Genomic DNA, 27,848 nt, shown 5'->3' on the forward strand with positions numbered 1-27,848 from the left:
TAAGATTGTAGTGCCTGAATTTGCTTTCCTTTCCCCCTCCTCCTCCTCCTCCCTCCCAATCCCCTTTCCTTTTGTGTCATGTCTTTTAGATTGTAAGCCTGTGGGCAGGGACTGTCAAGAAATACTTTTGTAAGCCGCCGTGAGAGCCTTTTTTGGCTGAATGGCAGCATAAAAATCCTTAAATAAATAAATAAATAAATAATAAATATTTAACAGAGACCCTGTTCAGACAACACACTAAGCCAAGGTGGTTAAGCATTTTGAACTAAACATTATGGCTTTGTGTGTTGTGTGAACCATGACTTCGCATGTCATGTGAATCATCCCTAACCATAGTGCCTACATAACTATGGCTTAAACACGCTCACTATTACAAAAAGGGTAGCAGTCTAACCATGGGTAGCGTGTTGCCTGAACAGGCCCTTAGAATGTGGTATTCACAGATTCCAGATTAGTAATGCATTAAGATAATGAACCAAATATTGTTTCTCTATAAATGTGACTAGTGATTTGGAAGCACTTGTACATGAGGAAATGAGGATGCTTTTTCTGTAAGGATGAAATCCAACAATGTCCATCTGCCACCAATGGCGACCTTCCAGAGCAGAGAAGGGAACACCAGAGGAGTGGAAGTCCTATTGTGCGAGTCTGCTTGCGTAGTGTTGGATGCTACCGTAATAGTTTTTCTAGCTAGATCTGAAATTACTTCATTGGGGGGAAGGGTGCATGCTCTTGTATGCTTTTCGGAAATTGTTACTTCATAGACTAAATAACTTTCCAGCTGAACAAAATAAAAAATGGGAGTAGTTGGTTTCACCACTGGAAGTCAAACAAGCCCAAACATGTATATACATATCTTTTTAAAGGCGTTTATCTTCAATTTGAGCAATAAAAAACGTTTAGGAAGCAATTCTATGCATGTTCAAAGAGAAAAAGGTCTCTTTGAACATGCACTGGTGGAAGGAGAGAAGCCCCCTCCCCCAGCCTTGGCGGCCCCCATCCACAATCCTGCTCCATTTACAGTGTCCGGATGTGATGGCTTTCACTTGTAACTCTCTTGTTTTCCAATTGCCTCTTCCAGTCTCAAGATAAGAGACTGCAGACGGAATAGATTAGTCACTGCTAGGTGCTGCAGGTATAAAGTCACACCTAGTATTCCGGGACTCTTGATTTCCAACAAAACAATGAATTAAAAATGTGCCATGCGAAATACAAATCGGATTGCAGCAGAAGTAATTCTAGTTAAACTGCACACCCCCCCGCAAGTTCCCTCCTAACCCATTCCATAGTCAAGAGCGCGGTAAATGCAGAAAGCAAAGGTAGCTGGAGCGGCCATAAGAAAAAAAAACTTTGGTCTTTATTAATCCAACAAGACATGCATGCAAGCATTCGAGATCAGCAGATCTCTTAATCAGGCAAGATGTTACAAAACCACAACAGATGGCCGAGAAGCATTTGACGTGGAAGTCAGGGCCCCTGCGTGATCACCGCCTTGAGACACCCAATAGCCCAATCACTTCCATGGCCTCTAAAATGGGAAATTCCGAATCAAGCAAGAAATCAAGGAGGGTTTAATCTCCCCCTCTTTGGATTCCCTCAATCGTTTGGCGGAAGGCGGCTGGTTGGTTGGTTGGTTTCTTCCCGTTAGTCTCTCCCGCAAGCGCGATTGGTCCGTCCTTGCCCACGTGGCCTCGGCCACTTCGCAAGCCGGGCCGTCGACCCAAGCGCCGTCTCGCTAGATTAACCCTTCCGGAGCCAAAGAGAAGCGGCGCTGTCGTGTTGCGAACGTCGCCCGGTGCGTGGGGGAGCGAAGGAGAGGGAGCGTGCGCGCGCCCGCGGGGCCTGGGCCTGGGCCTGGGCCTGGGGAGGGACAATGAGAAGAGGATGAACTGTGAGGGGGAAGAGGCCTGAGGGAGAGCAAGGCCTGCGACCGTTTTTACTTGGAGACGGGGGTATTGCTGGATAACTGCACTGCTTGTGATCCATTTATTTTTGCCTACAACTCCCATGAACCCTCACCATTGGCTATGCGGGCTAGGACTGAAGGGAGTTGTAGTCCCAGTAAAACCATCTCGAGTGGCACAAGTAGAAGCGCAGCCTAGAAGCCATGTGGATGGGCCTTAACAGCTGCATGCTTTTTCAGTCAACTGAAACCATTTTCCATAGGGGTAGCCGTGTTAATACGTTGCAGTCAAAACAACCGAAGAGTCTTGTTCACCTCTGATGAAGTGAGCAGCGTCCGCAAAAGCTTGTGCTAGAACCAATTTCTTTGACTTTAAGGTGCCACAAGACGTTTTGTTGTATGAACTAGAAACAAAGAGTTCCATTCAGCCCCTGATCTACCCCCAATTTGACTAGTAGTCTACACCAGGCTTTGTGGGTCGTGTTTATTTGTTAAAAATACTTTTGGACTGCCTTACAGATTCCAGAGTGGTGTACAAGAGCAGGACCAAAATTAGTCACATGAAATGGAATGTACAATCAAGCAATAAAAATAATTACAACATAAAATAGTTGACAGCTAAAGCATTAGAATAGAATAGACTGACATGAATATGCCTGAGCAATTTTTTTTAGCCCAGCACTGAAACGGTTGTTCAGTTTCTGCAGCTCCAGCTAAGGCAAAACAGTGTGACCCTCCTCTCTCCAGTAGGAAAGAGGGTTTTTCTGTAAAAGACCTTAACAATGCTTTAGTGTGGACTAAACCCCATTGGGTCCAATGGGATGTGCCCCAAGAAAGTTTGCACAGAATTATAGCCATAACCTATCAGAAAGGGCCTTTTTGGCCGTCTCTGGAATGTCCTCTCCAGTACTTACTTGAGCTTCCAGACGAGGCTTTTCTCATGCGATTGCTCTGCCTCATTCACAACAATTTATGGGGGGACTGAGGCAGCAACTTCCATTTGTAATCCTCCCATGTTTTCCCATCACTTATGTTTTTTTTTTCTTACTGCAGAAAAAAGTGCTTTTCTTACTACACTTCCAGACAGAGGGCTCCTAGTGCTACCAGGAGTGTAGCTATTCTATGTTTTCCTCCTCAATGGTAAGAGAAAAAACAGAAAAAGTAATGGGAAAACATGAGAGGGCTTCGAATTGAAGAGGAGGACATTTGGACCTCCCATAAAATTCTATGAACCAGGCAGGGTAATCGCACCATAAAAACATCGGCAGTAAGCACCCAAAATCTGTTAAGGAGAAAATTTGGAATTGCCGCACAATCGCTTCTGATTGATACCTTTAGGAGCCCCCTGTCTTATATTTTAGCTGGAATTGCTGCACAAAACCTTTTTTATTTTTTATTTTAATGGAGTTAAGTGTGCAATTCTGTGCATGTTAGATAGAAAAAGGGCCTACAACTCCTAGCATACTGGGAGTTGTAGAACTTTTTTCTGCCCACACTTGCATAGGCTTGCACCCTCAGTGTTTTAAGGCTGCAAGCGCCGCTGAACTCAATGGACTTATTTCTGAGTAGATTTTATAGCATGCACTGTAAATATTTTAAATGCTTTTATGAATCCTGCACTCTGCTGTTTTAAATTGGTTGAGTGTTTTATTTATTTTATTATTTTTATGGGCTTGGTCCCATTAACAATTGCGTTATCTCACACTGTTGCTACAGTGTCTGCTTTCTGTTAGATCAAGCTTTGTCCTTCAGATCTTAGGCTGCAAGTTGAAGTAAATCCCATTCTGGGTAGATATGCATAGAATTTTGATATAAGTGATGTAGCTTGGAAAGAATGACCCATAGCTAAACAATACTGCGGTAAGTAGCAGTATTTCCCTGGAGGCTGACAAATACATAGTATTAAACTTAACCTGTTCTAACAAGTATGTCTTAGACGTGTGGCAATATCTGAGCTTAAGCTGAACCAAAGCTTCCTGGAGTCCAAAATTGTGCCCCATTTTGAAGTGAAAAAAATTGTTTGAATTTAATGTGTAAGAGTGGCATTATAGACTGTGAGAACTACCATTTAGTGCGCTTATGCATATGTCCTTGCAGACTAGTACCATTATTTTGTTTACTGTAGAACTATCAAGCTGCCAGCGAAAAGTATAATATGAAATTGCCTTCAGTTTACTTGTTCAGTATTACAGAATAACAAAAGGAATGTGACATTGTCTCTTCAAGATGCAGAACAGTTTTTTTAAAAAAAACATGTTGAATAGGGATTTTTCTCTTTTGCGTAATATGCTGATATTTGATTCAACATAGCACACTTTTTAAAATAAAAAATTTGCAAACATAACTAACAAAAAAGAGAGAGCCAGCATGGTGTAGTGGCTAAAGTGTTTGACTGGGAGTCGGGAGATCCTGGATTTGAGTCCCCATTCGGCCATGGAAACCCACTGGGTGACTTTGGGCCAGTCACAGACTCTCAGCCCAGCCTCCCTCGCAAGGTTGTTGTGAGGATAAAATGGAGAGGATGAGGAGGATTATGTACGCCACCTTGGGTTCCTCGGAGGAAAAAAGGCAGGATATAAATGCAATAAATAACCAAATAAATAAAAAACACAAAAAACTAAAAGGCAGGGGGTAACCTGCAGGAAAGAAGTGGGCGAAAGGAGGAGCAGGGGGAAAATGACAACTGTTCCATAAAACATGTCCCTACACAATAATAATTTACATCAACCTTAATAAAAAGATAAAGAAGGATTTAACACTTCCATTTCAAACATATATATATATATACTAGCTGTACCCGGCCATGCGTTGCTGTGGCTCAGTCTGGTTAAATGGAAAAGAAAGAAAAGAGAAAGCGCACGTTACTAATATGTTTAATTTCACAATGCTTGTGGGTATACAATATTTTTTGTTGTTCCATTGTCTGTGCAGATATAGAGATTGTCTGGTTTGCCGACTCTAGAACACGCAACATATAATTGTCCATGTGAGAACCAATCCGTGTCTAGATCTAAACCGCACAATTCTAAAGATTGGCCCTGAGCTTTGTTGATGGTGATTGCAAACGCCAATCGAATTGGGAATTGCAAGCTCTTAAATTGAAATGGCATATCCGTTGGAATCATAGGAATGCGAGGGATGAGGACATCTTCACCTTTGAAAGGTCCTGTCAAGATTGTTGTTTCTACGACGTTGCTCAGTAATTTTTTTACTGCAAGCCGTGTGCCGTTGCAAAGCTTTGGCTGGTTGATATTTCGCAACTTGATAATTGGCACGCCGATTTTCAATTGTAGTATGTGCGGTGGCATCCCTGGCAGATTGAGTGAATTCAAAAATTCTGTTGGATAATTAACCGCTTCATCTGCTTCCACAACAGTGTCGACGGACTTGTATGTGACTGCGTCGCTTTGAATGTTGCACTGAATAATATTGTTAAGTTCGTAGACGTCTTTGTTCTTGGCCGCAAGAATAGCTTGTTCACTCAGCCAATCGTGATTCTTATAATTGGTTTGAATATTGGGAAATACTTTTTCAACGAATTCTTCTTTTGACGTCACTAAATTGCAGAAGTTCACTAAATTGCAGAAGTTATGAGGCAATGAAATTCATCCTGAGGTCAGATCAACCGGCACCTTTCAGTTCCCAATTTCCAGCAATTGACGTGAGAATATCTCAGCTGATCGATCGTTTTGCAGCTGGACACGCATATTTGTAGTTAATTTTAACGTCTTGACGTGTCGCCACAAAGTAGAGTATTTCAGGAAAGCATTTATTTCGTCCGCTGGTGTCGATCGAGGAATTACAGGTAATGTTTGCCTGAAATCTCGTGCAAGCAATATTAATGCATTCCCAAATGGTCTGATGTTTCTACACAAATCTTGCAATGATCGATCAAGAGCCTCGAGCGATTTTTTTTGCGCCATTGTGCATTCATGCCAAACAATAAGTTTGCATTTCTGCAATACTTTTCCCATGCCGGATGCTTTAGAAATGTTGCACGTGGGAGTTTCAATGAATTGCATGTTCAATGGCAATTTCAAAGCGGAATGAGCAGTTCTTCCACCTGGTAGCAATGTCGCAGCTATTCCAGACGACGCAAGAGCTAAGGCTATGTCATTTTGGGATCGAATTGCTGCCAGAATCAATCTAATTAGGAACGTTTTACCAGTTCCTCCTGGCGCATCTAAGAAGAAGATTTCTCCAACCCCGTTATTGACAGTTTGCATTATTTGATCGTAAATGCCATTTTGCTCAAGCGTTAGCTTAGGAATATTTGATTGTACGTACGACAAAAGATCACCCGTGTTGTAATTTTGTTCACGACGCAATTCTACATCGAACGAAGCAGGAGCAGATCGATTCGGTGATGGCATTCCCAATTGATTGAGAACTTTGTTCGCGATTTCTAAGCACAAATCTTCAATCATTATCAACGCTTCATTGTAGATTTCTGCTGTGAAATCCATGTTCATATTTGAATTTTCCTTGCGCATTCGACGGAAAATATCTTCAGCCATGTGCGATTTATATTTCTCCCATAACTCTGTTGGAGATGAAGGAGAACAGGCGGTCAATATGATTGCAAACAAGGCACGAATTTGATTTGGATGTGACGTGTTGTACGTGTCATTAATGCATACATCCCAGTGTGGGTCGTTCTCCAATAAGTTCAGAGCTTGACATGCACTGCGGAAAGTGGCGTGTGTAACGCCGTTGACAATTCTCAATTGCTGGAAAGACGTTGGACTGGGCACATTTACCAACAGCATGCGAAGAAAGAAGCATTCATCTTGATTGGGATGCACGGTGTACAGTCTGCCTGTCGTAGTTTCTTTGAATATGCCAGGTTGTCCATCGACTCGCTCTCCTCGTTTGCGTCATTCAAATGATTTTCTACTCGCATTCCATGTATAATACGTAGGCACTTCCGAATACAGCAGTGTTTTCGCAAACGCGTCATTTTGACATAAGGTGAAGAAAGCAGTTAACGTTGTAGCCAGTGGATTCAGGGCTATTTGTTGCACATTTGCAGCTGTGAAATAAAGATGTCCATTTTCTAGATGTACTGCTAAGTGAACAACAGCTGGACTTCGTTCATGTATGGGAAATGAAAGAATTCGCCATACAGCTTCATTGCTGCTTATGTATCTTCCAGCCTGACCAGCATGTGTTGCTTTTACGTCCAACAGATGGCGCTGTTTTTTTAAAAAAGCATGTTTTTACCTGTGACAGGTGTGACATCTATATAATATAGGTATGTAAAAACACACGTGTATTCGAATGCAACGTTGTGTCAAAATTTCAAAGCAATCGGTGAAGAACTTTCGGAGATTTAAGATTTTGAACAAACGAACATTTACATATAAGCAGTCCATATATCTAAAAAAATCCATGCGAGATTGGTGCCTGTAGGGGATAAGTTCAAATGTAGCAAGAGCAGTGAGATCTCCAGTCCTTCCAGGCTTGAAGTCTTGGCCACTCTAAGGGCTCTCTGTATCCACTTTTGCTATCCTTATTTATCCCCATATCATAGGAATTAGCATACTTAAGTAAAGAGTAGGACTCACAGAAAGTTGTTTTTGATATACAGATGAACTGTCATGGGAAATATGCACAGGATCAGGCTATGAATCTGTTTTCATGTAGATTTCATAATCTTGTTTATAACATTGACGGTAAATTTGTCTATGGGTTTGGCAAACAGTGTGTGCAACTTTAAAGTCCCTAGAAAATAGAAGCTGATATTTTGTAACGTATGTCTTCATATCAAAGCCATTTTAAGGATTTTTGATGAGAAGGTGATAAGCAAATATTAAAACAATATGTACTGAGGAGGATATATACTAGAGACAAAGACATGGAACCCATGCCAAGAATGCTGAACGTATATTCTCACACCCACTACTCATGCAGTGAAAAAACAGAAGAGATCTGATTAGCATAATTCAAACACAGGAAAATATAAAATAAACGAGAGCCCACAAATCTTAATCTTGTAGCTTTTGTGTTCCCCGCAATTAAATATTAAATGTAATTTTAATGGCAACCTACTAAAGAGGAAACAAGCATTGCTTTAACAGGCTTGACTGTATTCTCTGTCTCTCATACACACACATGCACACAAGTTCTCACTAACAACCATGGTTTGCTGTATTGTGGGTTGTTGTTACATGCAAACCTAGAACTATGGTTTATTAACCATGAACAACACATGAAAAGAACCCATGGGCCCGGATCGCACAATACACTAGGTTCACCCTGTGTTCTGGCCATCAGGGGTTATGTGAGGGTTAAACAACCTGACATGTTTTGTGATCCAAGTTATGGTTTATTCTAGGGTTGTGAACAGTGAGCGGGCTGATTAAACCATGGGTTGTCGTTACATGTGGTTCCAGAATCATGAATTGTTTATGGGTTGTTTTGCCAGGCTATAGAGGCCTGTCTACATGTCAGTACTGCAGTGCCACAAAGATTTTGGGATACAGGGACAGAGTGAGCAAAGGAGGAGGGAAACCAACAACCCAGGGACTGAGAAAACAAACCATGGCTTGTTTGATTGTCTGTCATACAGACTCTAGGGCCACACTCTACGGAGTGGGGAGGGTTAGCAGAACCACTGCAAGTGGCCTCGCCACATGACCACAGAACCCTGCAGTGGTGTGTGGTTCCGCTACCCACCCAGCCACCTGTAGTTAGCAGACACACATCCGTGTGGTTTACTATGCATCTTGGTCATATCCGTGGCACAAATGAGCTTTCCGTTGAAAAAATACCCACAGAATGGCTGCACAACAATAGAGAAAGTCCACATGGCAAGAGCACTCTTGCACACTGCAAAAACAGAGAGAAAGTCTGCATAGCAAGAGTGTCAAAGGAAGTCGGGGTCGTTCTTGCAGACGGACTCTATAGTTGCGGCTTAGAAACCTGTTGGAGCCCTTTTGAACCATTGGGGAGTCCACCACATGTCGTGGTAAGCCAGCCCAGGGGCCCTTAACCGTAATGCAGCAAAATGGTTACCCACGGTGGTTCCTTAACTGTCATGGTAGTACTTTTCTCCCCTCACGTGACACACTAAGCCACCATAGCTGGGTCAAAATCCTTAGGTATTGTAGCTTAGTGTGATGTCTGAACAGGCTCTAGGTAGGGCAATAAACCATGGGTTAACATGTATAAAGCAAGCCATTAAGTATTGCAACTTTTTGCTTTATTCACCATGGTTAAAGCCGTGGTGTAAGGTGTCTTCTGAACACGGCGTGGCTTTCTGGCTTAACCACTGTGGTTAAAGCCATGGTTTAAGGTGTCTTCTGAACACAGCCTGGCTTTCTGGCTTAACCACTGTGGTTAAAGCCATGGTTTAAGGTGTCTTCTGAACGGGGTCAAAGTGGACAGCAATTGTCTCTGATAACTCTGAGCACAAACCACCAGAAAGTTGCTCTGCATAAGGCCTTATGAATTGGAACTGTGCAAAAGTGTCTCTCTGCCCATGTGACTTACTTTATGGTGTGGGTAAGGTTAGGTGACCCTGCAAATACTTTCCAACTCTCCAGATTTGTAGGGGGAGAGGTTCATGATGCACTGCCAAAGCTTCATGAACCCTAAAAAAAACTAGGAAAGAAAATACCTGGGATAAAGGATTACCACACTTGCTCATATTTCATTCAGCTGTGTTCCTTTTATGTAATTGAGCTATCAGTAGAGTTTTGTCCTGATATATAATCCTTTCGTTGTCTAGAAAGTTTCTTTTCCATCTGTTAGCCTCTGATACACAGTACTATGCAAGATTGAGGCCCTTGTGATTTTTCATATGAGAAAAATGGGGCGGCATCCAATATTATATGCGTGGAGTTCTTCTTGTTCAATGGTACTCCCCCTTCCTCTCCTCCCCCTGCAGCCCCCCTACACCCCAAATTTTCTCTACAGGGTCCCCCAACCCTCTGGAGCATAATTAGGGGCATGCAGCAGGAAGGGGGAATCTCTTTCACCAGTGATGTCTGTCCTGTGGACACTGTTGGATATAACCCACCGAATTAAATTGTTAAATACACCTTTGTGGAAATACATCAAAGGAAGCATTGTCTTTCTGTATTCCACATTTTTCCAATTTTATCTGTTTGTTTCTCTGCCTTAGGTGGCTGTGAAGTGTGAATCCTGAATTCGGAAAGAAGAAAAGAGCTATTTTGGCACCATGTTTTTGAGACAGGTAAAAACGGAATTATTCTTTATATATAAAGCATTCAGGAACCATTTGCTTTTGCTTCTGGGATGTTTAGTGAATTCAATTATTGCAAAGCTTAGTTTTGTTGCATGCGAAAAGAATAAATTTGCTATCAGCACTTGAACTTTAGCATGATTACCATTCTAGACTAAGTCCCCCCCCCCCCCCCTGATAGTATGACGGAATTTATTCATTATGGATTAGCCTCATGCCCCAATTCTGTGAACATCAAGAAGCACACAGTTAAAAAATCTATACCTACCAAGAAAATTACAAAATTCAGGTTCAGAAAATGGCCAAGAGCATGTATATGTTTGCGTTGTATGGCTTGCCTCTGCATTATGACAAGCACTGTGCAATAAAGTAGGTTTAAGGAAACTGATATGAAACAATGTTCAAAATTCAAATGGAGCTATACATACTGAAATAAAATCATACATCCATAGAAAATTTAATTCATTAAACAAATACAAACACTTAAAATTTAAACTAAATAGTCTTCAAACATACAATTAACCGAAACACGTTTCGATCACAAGGTCAGTGGGAAAGATTTAAACAATTTTTTTTAAAAAAAATTATAAAAACTTTTTGCCCCAAATACAAGAATTTCCATTAGGACCTGTAAAGCAGAAACAAAAACAGAAGTATTGGTTGTCAAAACCTATTAGTACTGTCTCTACAATGAGCCCCAGAATTTGATTCTGGTTTTAATGACCATAGTTTCACTTTGGGATCTGTTTTTTTAGCCACTGTTTTTTAGCTTCAGTTCCACATCTGCCTCCTAACAGAGAATAGTGGAAATACCAGTTCATAGGGATATATCACATATGTGTCCTTGGCTATAACTGCAGTGACGTGGGTATAGCTAACCAGGGAGTTAATTCATGTGAAACAGATTTTTGCAAGAAGCTGTTATTGAGGGGGAGAAGAAATTCAGTCAATGCATCCCTGCAGGTGGGAGTGTATGTATGTGAATGTACACATGTGCACAGTGCTTGGTCTGTTCTACAAACCTCCAGGATCAGCAAGACAGCTGCGTATTTCCTGTCCAATACTTGCTGCGGTATTGTGGAGCACCTCCATATCATTTCAGGCACCCCCTTTTCTCCTGGCAACGGGAAATGATAGAGGTGTACAAAATTATGCAGGGTGTGGGGAATGTAGATAGGGAGACATTTCTCTCTCTCTCTCAAAATACTAGAACCCAGGGTCATCCCATGAAGCTGATTGGTGGGAGATCCAGGACAAATAAAAGGAAGTACTTCTTCACACAGCACATAGTTAAATTATGGAACTTACTACCACCGAATGTAGTGATGGCCACCAATTTGGATGGCTTTAAAAGGGGGTTGGATAAATTCCTGGAGGCAAAGGCTATCAATGGCTACTAGCCCTGATGGTTGTGTGTTATCTCCAGTATTCAAGGCAGTAAGCCTTTGTGCACCAGTTGCTGGGGAACATGGGTGGGAGGGTGCTGTTGCACCATGTCCTGCTTGTTCATCCCTGGCCGATGGCTGGTTGGCCACTGCGGGAACAGAGTGCTGGACTAGACGGACCCTTGGTCTGATCCAGCAGGGCACTTCTTAGGTTCTTATGAAATCAATTGTGGCAGAAATCACCTGTTTGGTGGGAGCAGAAAGCACGGGCATTTTAGTGACTACTAAACATTAAACTACATTTCATTTTTGTACAGGTCCTTTTGAGGCACACTTGTCTACAGAAATCTTTAGCAGTGAGTAGCTTTGGAGGAGTAATTTCAAAGTCTCCCAAAAGTTGCTGGATTGATTATTTAGGAAGGATCTCTGTTTGCTATGGCAAATGCTTTTCTACTAAAATAGTTCTGGGAATAGAAACTAGCTGCGATGATACAGGAGCTGCTGTGGTGGATGAAACTGGCAACATTTTAGGAGAAGCTCTACATTCTCAAAGTCAGGTTCATTTAAAGTAAGTAGGCCTTACACTTGGTGAATATACTGCTTTACGTGTTGCTTAAGTTGAATATCATTGTAATGTTGCTGTCATTTATATGTATCAGAGTATTGAAAGGTGTTTATCCTTCAAGCATTTGTGCTGGAAAGAATTCCAAACCCTTAAAGCATTAGAGTTTCCATCTAGACAGCCTTGGGAATGATAGATATTTTGAATATGTAAAACATGTGTCGGGATAATCCTGCCACACCGAAGTTAAATGTTTTGGAATAACTTGTTACAATAAAAGGAAAAAAGAGTAAAATCCATAAATTGGAATATTAATCTGTGCCATTCATGTAAAACAAAACAGCAACATGAAATGTCTGTCTTAAAAGGCACAGGGAAGTATCCTATGCTGCCCATGCACCAACAGTGCAACAGGAACCTAGTGCTTCCTGAAGCAACCAAAAACACAGAACAGATCAGAAAGGAGTTCTGCTGACCTATCCCATTCTAGAAATTAAAGTTTTGTCTCATTTCCAGGGTTGATCTAGGAAGCACTAGCTTCCTCTTGTGGTGGCAGTGGGGCGTCAGTTTCAATGGGCTTACCCTCATCCATTACCATATGAAATAACCACGTAAAGTGCAGGATCTTATTCAAGAGGAAAAGAAAGATAGAGTTGGGTGCCCTCCGCATCGTCAGTTAAGGCTACTGCCTAGTGGTCTTCAACACACTTTGAACAGGAAGAGGATCGAACTTTCTGTGACCCCATAGGGAAGGACTTGAAGTAGGGTTGGGCAAATTCTCTCAGGTCGAGAATCACCTTGGGTAGTGGTGAATGGCCAGGGGCAAAGCAAACATACTCTCTCTCACCCCCATCCCCAGATCAGTGGAGTTGGATGAAATGAAGAACACCCACACTACTCTCCAAGACATACCTGCCAGGAAAGAGTAGAAACGCTTGAGTTTGGCTTTGTAAGTGCCACCAGATCTCTATCACAATATAAACATCCCATGCTCAGCAGTGTCAAAAGCTGCTGGAAGACTGGAAGAGTTCAATAGCATTCTCTTTGAACTCTAAAAGAAAGTCATTGATTTCTGGTCTCATTGGAAACCAGACTGCCAGGGACCCATTGAATGAATAGTGTCCAGCTGACTTTGGAGGGCATCCAATTTAGTGTTTTGAGGTTTCAAGTGGGGCCGACAGATTTAACATAAACATTATGTATGTTTTTGGTTCTCATTAGAGCAGGTGGAATTATTCCTCCGGTAGCACAGCAGCTTCACCAAGAAAATATTGTGAGGATAGTACAACAAGCACTTTCTGTTAGTGGCATTTGTGCGCATGAACTCTCGGCTATTGCGACAACAGTAAAGCCAGGGCTTGCCTTAAGCCTCGGAGTAGGTCTGGACTATAGTTTAGAACTGGTGGAGAAATACAAAAAGCCTTTCATCCCTATCCATCATATGGAGGCACACGCCCTTACTGTTCGTCTGACCGACCATGTGGACTTTCCATTCCTAGTACTTTTGCTCTCCGGAGGTCACTGTATACTGGCAGTAGCACAAGGAGTTTCAGATTTTCTTCTCCTTGGACAAACATTGGACATTGCACCGGGGGACATGCTGGATAAGGTAGTTCTTTTTAATATGGATTAATCTTTCAGGGGTAATTTACAGCATAAGTTCTCTTTTTCATACGGACAAGTGTGGAGCTGCATTGAGAGATTAGGCGTGACTAGTGGGCTAGAATCGTACAAGTGCTCAGTCCTTACCACTCCTCTGCCATGCCCAGCTTCAGCGCTTTTACCCTGATTCATTTAAACCTCCATTTCCCATTACATCCGAGTTGGGTAAGTGTGATTTAACCTGTGCGTACTAATCAGGATATCAAACCAGGGGATGAGCAAGGACAGAATTCTTGGACGCAAGGCACATTCTTGGCCCAACAAACCATGTTTTATTGGGCTGAGATAGGTACATCTGAATTGGGCCATGATTACATTTCAGTCATCAGAATGCTAATTCAGCTCAAAAGAGACTATGCTGATTATATAAATTTATTCAAGTTTAAGGTGTGCAACTTTCTCACGATGTACTCATGCTTGCACAAAACACACAGGGACATTCTTTCATCATTCCCATGCACAAAACTAAGTGCCTTCTCTAAACAGGAATATAGACCATCCAGCTTTCCTGTTCAGACCAGGTCGGTAGGCTTATTCTTTATTATTCATTTCATTTACATAATTTAAGCTTCACCTTCCCTTTTATAGCAGATACATCAGTGGCATACAATTAGATGTACACCCATAAAATTATCTCCTGTTTAAAATTTCCCAAGGTAAATCATCTATTGGATAGATTAATGAGAATACCTGTGTAGAAAAGTATTCTCGTGTGTGTGTGTGTGTGTGTGTGTGTGTGTGTGTGTGTGTGTGTGCATAATTTGCATGGATGGATAAGATAAGTTCTTAATTAGTGTTACAATTATATTTTGCCGTACTGACAAGGATTTCTTTAGGGTGTCATTGAATTATAAAGTTAGTGTTTCTAATGGCTTTTAAAAAATAACAATAATTTCATTAGTTTCTGTTTTGGCTTTTCTTTTCTTTTTTAAGGTAGCCAGAAGACTTTCTTTGCAAAAGCACCCAGAGTGCACTGGCCTGAGTGGTGGAAAAGCAATAGAACACTTGGCACAACGGGGAAATGTGCTAAATGTTGTATTCAAAGTTCCCATGGAGCGACATTGTAATTGCAACTTCTCTTTCACCGGACTTCAGAGCCAAATCACTAGAGAGATTGAACAAAAAGAAAAGACTGAAGGTATTCTCCAAAATAGGGCCTGATTATTTAGTTGTTTATTTCATTTTATTTATTACATATTTATACTGCTCAACAGCCTAAGCTCTCTGGGCAGTTTACAACTAAAACCATAAAATCCAGATTAAAACTTTAAATTCACATAAAACCAGAATTAATTACCGTCCAGGGAAGGCTTGTTTAAAAAGATATGTTTTTAGGAAGTGTTTAAAAGCGATGACATTTCCCGCCTCCTGAACCGCACGAGGGACGGCTTTCCGAGGCTGGGGGCCGCTACAAAGAAGGCCCGCCGTCGAGGTTCTTCATGGTGACATGCTCTTCGTGTTGGGATGACAAGCCAGGGCCTCCTCTGAAGATTGTAAATGTCACCTGGGTGTATACAAAGAGTTCCTCTAATCTGCTGCATGTATGTTTGGGAAATTCATTTGATCCTTATTTCTGCAGGGCTTCAGGAAGGTCAGCTGCTGTCATGTATCTCAGACCTGGCTGCAGCAGTCCAGTATGCACTAACTGCTCACATTGCAAAGCGAACACACCGGGCCATTCTCTTCTGCAGAAAGAAAGGTATCTTACCACCAAAGAAAGCCACTTTGGTAAGTGTGTGTTCTCTCTCCGTTGGTTGCATATCTGATTGAATCTGAATTCCAATTATATTACTAGAAGTCCTGTGTTTGTTTGTTTTTTTAAAAAATTGCTTGCACTTTTAGCTTCAGAAAGTGTTAACCCGGAAAATAGACAGCCACCCGGCAGTACAAAGCTCTACTAAGTAATATGAAGGAAACCAAAGACACTCAGTCTGAGAGTCCAAGGCTATGCACACATTTGGGGAAAGAGCTGATCCCACTTCTGTCTTGTTTGCACATGTTGCACATAATGGCCACATTTACATGTAGACAGGCCTTGGCTTTCTCTTTGGTACTCCCCACAACTAGTTGCAGAGATTCCTCCAGGGAGCACCCATGCTCAGACCTCCAGGGGAGTACACCTTCACTTCATGGAATCTGCATGCTGCCCTAAAGCCAGGTTGAGCAACACATGACCTGCAGGCTTCACGTAGTCCCGACACAGCAAAAGCAAGTTAAACTTGGCCTATTTCACATGCTCTAGCGCTAGCACACCCATTTTTTGTTTAAATTGTCGCATACTCTGTGATATGCCACAGAGTATGGCCCTTTGTTGTGGCGGGAGGGAGGGGGAAATGGCCCCCAGACCCTCCAAAGTGTAAAGGGGGTAAGAGGCCTGGTCTGAGTTGGCGGTGAGAAGCTCACCCGGGCCCAGATGGAGGCATGACTCCATCCGCTATTTCTACAAAACAACCAGCTAGTAGCCCATAACATGCACGCACTTTGTTTGGCGCTGGGAGTGGGTTGCCTTTTCCCCCAGAGAGAAAAAACCACAATCCCTTCCATGGTGTATCTGAAACCTGTCAGTTGCTGGATAGAAGGGGAAATTAACAATGAATGGAAATAGTAAAGGGAAAGTCAAAGTTTGGTGATGGTGGTTTTTGGGGGGTTGGTTGGTGGTGGTGGTGGGAGCTTTGAAGAAAAACCTGCTAAAATCAGGAGAGTTTAGTTTAGACTAGGGAAGAGTAAGTTGTGACCTTCCAGATCTTTGGGTTCACAATTCCCATCGTTCCTCATAATTAGATATGCCAGCTAGGGTTGATGGGAGTTGTAGGCCAAAAAACATCTGGAGGCCACACTCAGTCCAGCCCTGGCCTAGACGCTGTTGAACTGACACTAGTTGGCTCTGGGAATACAGGGGAGGATCAATTCAGTTGGACGCTGCCAGTTGTCCGGAGGGACAGGCTAACCCGACGGTTCTGGAATGCCCTCAAGACAATACAGGGAACAGGAATTCATGGTAAGAAACGTCTCCTTTTTCTTTGCGTCATGATTAGGTCTAGTTGATTAGGAAATCATCCTCAAAGGAGGGTGTTCACATCTTCACTTCCTTCCCGCCCCAACATGATTGTGAATGACAGGATACAGCTCTTTTAGCTATTAGAATTCCTCTTCCAACTCTGGTTTCAGGTGGCTTCAGGTGGTGTTGCAAGTAACCAGTATATCCGCAAAGCTCTGCAGATTGTAACCGAGGCTACTGACCTCACCTTGCTATGTCCACCCCCAAGACTCTGCACTGACAATGGTGTTATGATTGCATGGTAAGTAAGGATGTTGTCAGTTTCTGAATGAGCTACACACTTCTAAAGCAACCTGGTTAATTTGAAGAACACTACATGGTTAGCTATAGGCAGTTTTGTTGTAGGGAACTGCATGCACTCTGCATGTATGACACATACATATTTTGCAGTGTAGATGTGTCATGGGACACATTTTGTATATGTGATTGTGTACATTTGAGGTGCATTCAATTTCCTACATGGAAGTGCCAAACACCTAAGCCAGCTTTCCCCTTTGCTGGTATCCTCCAGAATGGTCATGCTAACTGAGGATAATGGGAGTTGTAGTTCAACACATCTGGATACCTCAAGTTGGGGAAGGTTGTTCCGGGCAATTCATAATATTTAAAGTTGCCCTATAGCATCATTCTTTTGTAGAGAGAAAAGTGCCTATTGCTGTTCGGTGAGAAATATGAGAAGGCCAAAGAGTCCACTTCGCTTGGAAGATGCCCCATGTTCATGCCACATCATCCCCAATTAAGGGATATTAGGCTAGTTGGAAGGAGCTCAGATTGAAACCCTGGAGAGTTTGGCTCAAGACTCTTTGCCAAACTATGTCAATGAATTTATTTATTTATTACATTTTTATACCGCCCAATAGCCGAAGCTCTCTGGGCGGTTCACAAAAATTAAAACCACAGTAAAACACCCAACAGGTTAAAACACAATTACGAAATACAGTATATATTTATTTATTTATTACATTGCAGTGAGATCATTGTACTGTGACAGTGAAATGAAATTGTTTATTGTAGATACCTTACACAAACGTTCCCTCTTTAGGAATGGCATTGAAAGACTTTGTGCAGGATTGGGTGTCTTATATAGCACAGAAGGCATAAAATATGAACCAAAGTAAGTAGTATAACTATTTTTATATCATTTTCTTCCCTCTGTTTTATTATCTCTGGGCTACATCCAATGCAAGCAAATTTCCGTTCACACAACAGAGCTTCCTCTTCTCCCCTGCGTCCTCCACATACCTCCCAGATCTGCTTCAGATGCCCTTGAACCCTTCAGAGCAGATATGGAGAATGTGCAGGGGCTGGAGAGGGGAATCCATTCCACTGGTGGATGGGCACCATTAGATACAAGCCTCTGTTCCACTGGTGCTCAGCGTTACAGCAAAGTCTGGAAAACAGAGAAGCTAGATCTGTTGATTACTTAGAAACTCTAGGAGATCTAAGATATTTATTTTCCAGTAGTGAAGAAGCGAGTGGTCTTTAGTGTCATGCATAGTTTTCTTTGACCAACATATCCAGAATCACACCTCTCTATTCATCCTTGCCATGTATAGCATCCTACAACTGGTCAAAAGTATTTGAATTCTGGCCTCAAAGCCTAGCAATTGGATTTTTAAGAGCATCTCTACAATTAGGAAAAACCCTATACCCTTACCATTTTTTCTTCTTCTGGGGTCTTTCCGTGTTGACCACAGCTCCTTTAGACGCCGACCATATGATTTGTAATTGAAAACTTCCCCTTTTGGTAATGCACCATAAAGTTAAATGGAACATCGCCATCTAGTGGCCTGCGATATCCACAATAATTGCAAATTGTGCATTATTTCTGATCTTTTTAAAAGTGAGATTAATGAGGAAAGGTGCAGGAGAAGTCCTAGAGGTTGACGGCATCATGTCAAGGACCCGCAAATTTCCATGAGTGGCCAATCATGAATGTGCAATAAATAACTCATGTAGAGAAGCTCTAAATGTTCTCACGTCCCCAGGTATTCTTCCCTTCAGGAGGCTCAAAACATAGGATTGGTGTATGGGAATATAATTTCCATCCCATGGGAAACAGTTGTGTTGCACAACAATGATGAAATATGAAGGCAAGTCCCAGGTGGTGAATACTGAGAAGAACTTTTTGAATTCTGTTATTGACTCATGAAAGTGTCATAAGATAGCAAATCCATCAAAGATTTTATAGAAGCAGAAATAATAGTTTTAAACTTCAGTGAATTCAAATGTTTAATTCATCCATTTGTTCACCACAGTGTTTTTTCTATTACCATAGCAGTGTTGACCGTTTTTTAAAATTATAGACTACATGAAATTCCTTTCACTAAGCAGACATCTGTATACAGGGGTGCACAGCACTGCCGATAATATATGGCTATAGGCTTATAAATTATTCTGTCAATTTATAAAGACAGAATGAAGGATGTTTCTGCCAATTATATTCTAGACTGTGTTGTTGTTTTTCATTTGCTGTAGCTTATCAACTGTTTGCTCGATGTTTGTTTTAGGCCCAATTATAATTCTAAACCTGGAATGACATAGACTATGTTATTTTTCTAGGAGCAAAGTAATTCGGATTTCATCAGAATTTGAGGTTTATGCCGCTAGTTTGCCAATGTTTTTTGTCTGCTCCCAGACATTCTTTTAACAAATTCCTGTGTCCAATTCCCTGTGACCTTGTTTACAGCTTTCAGCTTGATGCAAAGGAGAATTGGCCAACAACTGCTTTCTCTTCCAGCTGTTGATTCAGAGTCGATTAAAGCATTAACCAGTTTCCCCAGCTAGAGCTATGCTACTTCATAATACTTGTGGGGGAATCATATATTTGAATATTTCCTCATGTCAACAACTTCATGCCTGTGGAAGGCTAGTGTGTCAGGAAGAAAACTTCTACCTGTAATAAGATTAACTTAATCCTCATTCATGTTCTGCCAATTATCATTCCACGTGCCAGATTTTTTTTTTTACCGTTAGGGCAGTGATGTGAAATCCAGGCCAGCTGAATCCCCTTTTTCTTTCATAGTTAAATGTGAGGACGAAGGAGACTAGCTCTATGTCAGAAAGATATATTGTTTTTCAATTTATGCTTGAATAACTGAACCCCTCTATTTAAATAATAGATTCTCAAATTACTGAATGTTAAGAATGTGTTGGAAGGACACACCTGCAGATTAAAATGGAGAATTAAGAAGTTAAGACTGGGAACACACATCAATTTCAAGACCAGTTCTGTGAGAATTTTGACCCTTCAATTATTAGCCTATTAAATATATCGGTTGCCATCCTTCATAATTCCTCGGGGGAGTGGGCAGTCTCTTTCCCAGGGCTCATCTACACCAAGCAGGATATAACACTATGAAAGCGGTATGAAAGCAGTATATGGTATGTGTCACAGTTGTCAGTGCACTTCAATACTGCTATAAAGCCGTAGTGTGGCTCCTGCTTTTTATATACTGCTTTCATAGTGGAATATCCTGCTTGGTGTAGATGAGCCCCAAGAAGGCAGCAAACTTGGCCCCCTATTTTTTATTTTGTTTATTTCATTTTTATACCGCCCAATAGCCGAAGCTCTCTGAATGGGCTTAAGAAAAGTAGTGCAATACAAGGTTCAAATGGAGCTACCACTATGCACGCTGAAATGAAATTTAATGAAATAACTGATCCATGCTATTAAGCATAAAAAGTAATAATAAACACTTAATAATTTAAACATTTAATGATTTAACACATGACATAAAATTATACCAGAATAAGAACTAAGCAGTCCATAAGCACTAGATAGAAACTACACATATCACCTATTTCTACTGATCGTATGGAAGGCTATACACATCCACCTGTCCCATACGTGTTTTGACCGCAAGGGTCTTCGTCAGTTGGATAAGAAATTGTTCAACATTATAGCACAATACATAGAAAATTTTGCTTAACTTAATTGTTCCATTCAGATCTGTACGGTAAAAGCAAAAGTACCTGGTTACCAAGGTACTTGGTAACCAGGTACTTTTGGTTTTTTTCTAAAACTAAACACAAGAATTTAAACTGATAACAATTATTTCACCAAACATTAACTCTTGTACAGCTTATCTGTGTTGGTCAGTTTATGGATGCATCAGGAGTGGAAGGGGGACTTGGCATATATATATGAAAAACATACCATGTTAATTTTTTCCAAATAGCTTATGTAAGGGAGACCAGACTTAGCCAACCGGCTTGTCCACTGGATTTTGCACAGATCCCAGGAATAACGCACACAGCTCACAAGAGTGAGGGTTAAGCAAACTTAAATTTATTGAGAAGAGGCAAGCAAACAGGATTAGCAAGTAAAACAACACATGCAGATATATATTGAACCCCACAACCAGCAAACTAAAAAACTATATACAGTATCATACTTCACCCAGCCATAGGTTCCGCCAGCTCAGGACAAAAGCCCCATTTCAAAGAGGCCTTTTTTATAACCCTTTTCCCACTCCAACTTCCCCCCCCCACCCTCCGGTCCTCCTTGGATGAGGCATTTTGCCCTTCTTTCAGATGTTAATATCTCCAAGGCCAGCCGGCCTGGGGCCCCAAGCGGTTCCAGGCTGTACCCATCCGCCCACTTGCAGCTGGCGACTAGCTGGCGGCTTATCAGTTCTTACCTAAAATCATAACAATAGAACACTTTAACAATTCTTCCCTTTTTTAAGAACAGCTATTCCATGTATGAATTAACCCCTTCCTTACAGCTTAGTCAAAGACAAACTATCTAGAGGTAATTCAAATGGAAAATATAATACCGTTGCTGCTAAGTTATAGCTGAAGTATCCATAAACCAAGTGTACAGTCAAGGTAGCTTTCATTAAAAGAACCCAGGCACGGCAGGCTTAGGGCCCGTTGTGTTGTTCATTGGGATTTTATTTACTAAGTACTGGTCATAGCCATAGCCTTGTGCAGCTGTGTTATCAACTCATTAAAGAAAGACAGGTTGCTTACCTGTAACTGTAGTTCTTCGAGTGGTCATCTGTGCAGTCACACATATGGGCTCTGCGCCTGCGCAGGGCCAGGTTCGGAAACTTCTATAGCTGAAATTTTTTTAGGCGGGAATCCCTCCCCCACCATCCACTGAGCATGCTCAGGGGTTCCCGCCTAATCCCCTCAGTTCCTGAAACCGCCTAAACAGTCTCACTGAGGAGAACCACCAGGTGATCAAAAAATAGTGACACCATAGTGGGGACGGTGGGAGGGTTGTGTGACTGCACAGATGACCGCTCGAAGAACTACAGTTACAGGTAAGCAACCTGTCTTTCTTCTTCGTGGTCTCTGTGCATCACACATATGGGCGATTAACAAGCTGACTTACCGGAGGTGGGTGGTGTCAGTTGGTGGATAAGTAGTCATAGAATTGCTGATAAGACGGCACGCCCAAAGGCACAGTCTCTGCGCGCCCTGATGTCCAGGCGGTAGTGACTGGCAAAAGTCAAAGGTGTCGAGCAGGTAGCCGTTTTGCAGAGGTCTGGTAGAGCGATCCCCTTTTCAAAGGCTGTAGAGGTGGCCACTCCTCTGGTGGAGTGAGAACGCACCTTATCCTCCAACGGGAGGCCAGCAAGTTCATAGGCTAGCTTAATAGTCTGAACTACCCAAGCAGATATTCTCTGCGAAGAAGCCTGAAGTCCCTTTTGCTTGCCCCCATAACAAACAAAAAGTCTTTGGGATCTCCGGAGAGTGGCAGTTCTGGACTGGTAAAAGGCAAGGGCCCGTCTTATGTCCAGGGTATGTAGAGCAGACTCAATAGGGGACGACGGCGAAGGAAAAAAACTTGGGAGCGTGATGTCCTGCCCAAGATGGAAGGACACAACCTTTGGCAGAAAGGCTGGGTCCGGTCTAAGGACCACCTTGTCACCATGAAACACCGTGTACGGTGCATCAATGCGGAGTGCTGCTAGTTCGGATGCACACCTGGCAGATGTGACTGCCACAAGGAATGCCACCTTGAAAGTTAGCAACCGCAAGTCCGTCCTTGCTAGAGGCTCAAAGGGCTTGGTGGACAGTGCCTTGAGCACAACGGAGAGCGAAAGAGCGAACTGGTGGGATGGTGTTTTTCATGCCCTTCATGAACCATTTTGTCAAGGGGTGTGTGAAGATCGAACAGCCCTGAATCCAATGGTGTGAGGCAGAGATAGCTGCTAAATAAACTCTAAGTGACGAGAACTTGAGTCCTTTTTTAAATAAAGAAAAAAGAAAGGAAAGCACTGTTGCTATAGGTGCTGAAAACGGGTTCTAGTTTCTACTGAGGGCAAAAGCAGAAAAAGCTGCCCATTTATTTGCGTATGACCTTCTAGAAGCTGGTTTCCTAGCTGCTAGGATAATGTTCCATATGTCAGTAGGCAGCGGTTGGTCGTCTAACGTTGCCTTATCCTCCAAGCTGTTAGGTTTAGGGACTGGACATCCGGATGGAAGATGAGTCCCTTCCCCTTCGATATGAGGTTGTGGCATTGGGGCAGTCTGATAAACTCCGCTGAGGACAGTTTGAGTAGCGGAGTGAACCACGGTTGCCTTGGCCACCAAGGCGCTACTAAGATGGCGTTGGCGTTGGCGTTGTCGCTGCGCAGATTTACGATGACACTTGAAAGGAGTGGTATGGGGGGAAACAGGTACAGAAGCTGTCCTGCCCACGTCCTCTCGAAGGCGTCTCCCAGAGATGCTGCTCCGTGGTCTGCCCACGTGCAGTATTGGTTGCAGATGGCATTCTCTGGTGACGCGAATAAGTCTATTACAGGCTGTCCCCATGCCTGAAAAATCATGTCCAACACAGAATCTTTCATCCGCCATTCGTGCATGTCCACAAAGGTGCAGCTGAGGTCGTCTGCCAGGATATTGTCCTGGCCTGCGATATGAATGGCAGACAAATTCATGTCATGGGCAATTGCCCAATGCCAAATGTCCAGAGTGAGGGAGATCAGATCCATAGACCTCGTCCCGCCTTGTTTGTTTATATGCCAGACAGCAGCCATGTTGTCCGTATGTATCTGGATGACATGTCCTGACAGGGTCTGCTGAAAGGCATAAAGCGCTTTTTGGATAGCCATCAACTCCAAGACGTTGATGTGTCTTGTCTTGTCCAGGGAGCTCCAATGCTCTTCAATGGTTAGATCCCCGCAGTGGGCTCCCCAGCCCAATAGGGAGGCATCTGTTATGAGGTGCTGAGATGGCAGAGGGGGTTTGAAATCTAAGCCCTGTGTGATATTGGGCAAATTTGTCCACCAAAGGAGTGTATCCTTTATATTGGTAGGAAGCGACAACTTCACTTGATGAGCATCCATTGTGTTGTTGTACTCCCTCAGAAGCCATAACTGTAATGGTCTCATGTGCAGACGTGCCCAAGGGACGACGTTGACCGTAGCTGCCATGAAACCCAATAGCCGTTGTACCTGGAAGGCAGAGGTAATCTTAGAGCGGACAAGCTTAAGTGCAAGCTTGGCTAAAGTATTTGCTCTGTCCTCCAGAAGGAAAGCCCTGGAGCGGGTTGAGTTGCTCCAAGGAATTTAATTTTTTGAATTGGTTGAAAATTTGATTTTTCTTTGTTGATGCAAAGGCCTAATTCGTTAAGGAGGTTGATGGTAAGGTGGGTATTACGAGCGGCTTCTTGCTCCGTATTAGCCACTATCAGCCAATCGTCCAAGTAGGGGTAAATTTCTACCCCTCGAGTCCTCAGAAAGGCGCAAACTGGTGCCATACACTTTGTGAAGACTCGAGGAGCAGTAGACAGATCAAAAGGAAGCACTTTAAATTGGAAAATGTCTTCCCCTACTATGAACCTGAGGTATTGGCGATGATCGGGATAAATTGATACATGAAAGTATGCATCCTTAAGGTCAATAGATGTGAACCAGTCCCCTTGGGAGAGGAAAGGTAGGATGCTTGCTAAAGAGTTCATCCGGAATTTTTTAGGGTTGATGAACTTGTTTAGCTCTCTAAGGTCCAAAATAGGTCTCAGCCCCCCATCCCGTTTCGGAACCGTAAAGTAGCGGGAATAGAACCCGCCTCTTAGTGTGCAAGTTGGTAATCGCTCTATGGCGCCCTTCTCAAAGAGAGACGTAGTCTCCTGCAACAGAGCATCTGTAGGTGGTGAGAACCTTGCGGTTCCGAGGGGAGGGGGGGTGGAGAACTCTATTTTGTAGCCCTGAGAGATGATCTTAAGGACCCATGTATCAGATGTAATAGTGGTCCAATTGTTGAAAAAAGGGGCGAGAATGTCACCAAACTTAGGTGTTAAGCTGTTTGGTGCGTGACAGTCAAAGACGCCGTCTTTGATTTGGGTCAGGCTTGCTCTTGTTTTGTTTAAATCGTCCTGGGTACTGCTGTCTCCTGTACTGACCCTGAGGTTGGTACGTAGCGAGACGATCTTGTAGTTGGAATTGCTGTTGCCTTGGTTGGAACTGCTGCTGCGTTCTCGGCCAGCGTCTCTGGCGGAATGGTCTCTGAAGCTGTTGTTGCTGTTGACCAATCCCCATTTTCTTAGCCGTATTTTTGGCTTTCTGGATGCTCTCCATAGACTCGTCCGTGGACGAGTGGAAGAGTCCTTCCCCGTCAAAGGGAAGGTCCTCTATCCGGGTGCGCGCTTCTTGAGAAAGTCCTGCGGACCTAAGCCATGCATGTCGTCTTAACGCGATAGAGGCCACCATTGCTTTTGAAGCACAGTCAGTGGCATGCCTCGCTGTGTTGAGTTGTTGGCGTGACAGCCTTATGGCTTCTGTGTAAAATACATTTGACAACTCTCTTTGATCGTCTGGCAGATATCCAGAAAGAGATGCCATTTTTTCCCATAGAAAGGATGAAAAATAGTATATTCAGCTAGGTAAAACGATACCAAAAAACAGAAGTCTCCAGAAACGCTGTTGACCCTACAGGCGGTTGAAGAGAACTGAGGGGATTAGGCGGGAACCCCTGAGCATGCTCAGTGGACGGTGGGGGAGGGGTTCCCGCCTAAAACGTTTTCAGCTATAGAAGTTTCCGAAGCTGGCCCTGCGCAGGCGCAGAGCCCATATGTGTGACTGCACAGAGACCACGAAGAAGAACGGTTAATCACAGAAGTCTGTTCCTAATTTCACTACTTGCAAGGTCCTAGAGCACATACTGTATCTCCCATTCTAACATATGCAATCCCCTGAAGGGCACAAAGTGGACTGTTACAATCCAACACATATGGTATTGCTCCAGATATGGTAATGTACAGTCAGCCCTATTATACTATTAAAAATACGTATCAAAATCTGCATATCAAAACAATGGCAAGTAAAAACAAAATGCAGTTATAAATGTAGGTACAGAAGTATAACCATGGCATCCAGTTGCACTCTTCATTGAGACCCTGTGGCTGTATTGTCCTTAAAGGGAAGATCCAAAATATTTCCCTCCTTCTTAAATGATGATATAGTCTAGTCCCATGTCCTTGGACTCTTTCAGTTGTCCAAAATCTCAGATCTTTGTCCTTGTGTCCCATGTCTACAAAGTGCTTTACCAAAGGTGCCTGGAGTCTTTTAGAGCGGATGCAGGTTTTGTGTTCACAGATCCGGATTCTAATGGTTCTCGAGGTCATGCCAACGTACAGCAGAGTGCATGGACATTGAACAGCATAAATCACTCCCTTGGGAGTACAGTTCACAAACTCCTTAATATAGTGTTTCTGCTTGGATGCAGAGTTTTCAAATACCTTTAAAGTAATTGCACTAATTTTCTTAAACCCATTTTGTTTTGCGTACTGAGTTTGGTTTAAGACACAACCTTTATAATATTGTCGCCTCTATCTGAATGGGCATAGATTCTTTTTCAGGCATAGAGTTGTAAACAGGAATAGGCCATGAAAATATATTATACCTGCCACCTGGCTAGAGTGTCAACTCACCTTTTCCCACATGGTTGCTCACCTGAGGGAAACCAACAAAACACTCTGTATGGATGTGCTCGTCCTATCTATATGGTATTTCAGGACCTTATAAACATTTCTGGCGTTCTACAAATAGCTTGAGAAAAGAAAGCAGGAAGAACGAGCTCTGGAGAGATGTGAAAGAAGGAATTAGTCTCTCTTGGGAATAAAGACAGAGAATAACCTTTTTCATTGTGAAACATGTATAATCCATTTTCTGAAGAATCGGTACCCAGTTCAGAAAACCTATGAAAAGAGGTCACTGTTATTGGGAAAAAATGTCTCAAGACTCAGAACCCAATGCAGTCTTAAGTGTGTATAGGATTGTAGCCTTATCTAGGAGTATGCACCACTTAACTCAGTGGAGCATACATGCATAGGATTGCACTGCATGAGACTTAAAAGTTATTAATAGAAGTTTAAATTCAACACAAGGGACCAGACAGCGGCCAAAGTTGTTAAAATGGAACAAGAAAATCAAAATATTTCTGCTTGAAATTAGTGGGCATAGGGTAATAATATTAAAATATAGTTGTATTGCTTTGAATTTGATAATTGAATTCTTAATGAGGGTAAAGAACAAAGACAATATAAATGAGGTAGTGTATAATTGGATCGTATCCTTCATCATCTATGTAGAACCTAAAGGAGCCAAACATGAATTTAGAATTCCAGCTTGTTGGTTTGTATACTCTTGATATTATATGATTATAGAGTCTTGTATGTGAAAAATATTTTTCAATTGTTATTTCTCAGAGCTCCTCTTGGAATTGATATCTCAGAACAAGTGAAAGAAGCTTCTATCAAAGTGCCAGCACTAAATCTGACAATGTGATATTTTATTTTTTCAACAAGTGATTGTGAAAAGTGAATGTCATCAGAATCAAACACCTTCTGATGAGAACTAGCCACCTTGACTGCCATTTTTCTTGTAGAAAGGTAGGGTATAAATAAATAAATAAATAAATAAATAAATCATATACTCCAAATGAAAACCAGATGCCTCCAGCCTCAAATGTTTTCTAACACAGTGTGCAATTACTGATATATTTCATACTATGCTAGGGGGGAATTTAGGATATCAAAATAAAACATAGATTGAAAACAGCTCAGACATTTCTAATAACTGTATACAAAGAAGATATTTGTAAACATTTTATCC

General features: G+C 42.3%; 1 protein-coding gene across 1 annotated transcript; it reads left to right on the forward strand.

Annotated features, from left to right (window-relative positions):
* Positions 1 to 1,762: 1,762 nt before the first annotated feature.
* Positions 1,763 to 27,647, forward strand: OSGEPL1 (O-sialoglycoprotein endopeptidase like 1). Its single transcript, XM_063118578.1, has 9 exons — positions 1,763 to 1,795; positions 10,032 to 10,103; positions 11,815 to 12,065; positions 13,281 to 13,668; positions 14,655 to 14,859; positions 15,301 to 15,449; positions 16,890 to 17,020; positions 17,822 to 17,893; positions 27,443 to 27,647. Exons 2-9 carry the CDS (start codon positions 10,089 to 10,091, stop codon positions 27,519 to 27,521), a joined length of 1,290 nt encoding a protein of 429 aa, XP_062974648.1. The 5' UTR covers positions 1,763 to 1,795; positions 10,032 to 10,088; the 3' UTR covers positions 27,522 to 27,647.
* Positions 27,648 to 27,848: the final 201 nt, after the last annotated feature.

This window comes from Elgaria multicarinata, chromosome 2, assembly GCF_023053635.1.
Source record: "Elgaria multicarinata webbii isolate HBS135686 ecotype San Diego chromosome 2, rElgMul1.1.pri, whole genome shotgun sequence".
NCBI lineage: Eukaryota > Metazoa > Chordata > Lepidosauria > Squamata > Anguidae > Elgaria > Elgaria multicarinata.

Bases quoted from the DNA above. Each gene is read 5' to 3' on its own strand.
- OSGEPL1 (XM_063118578.1), top strand. The intron at 12,066-13,280 runs GTAAGTAGGCCT...GGTTCTCATTAG, and splicing joins CAAAGTCAGGTTCATTTAAA to AGCAGGTGGAATTATTCCTC. The intron at 14,860-15,300 runs GTATTCTCCAAA...TTATTTCTGCAG, and splicing joins ACAAAAAGAAAAGACTGAAG to GGCTTCAGGAAGGTCAGCTG.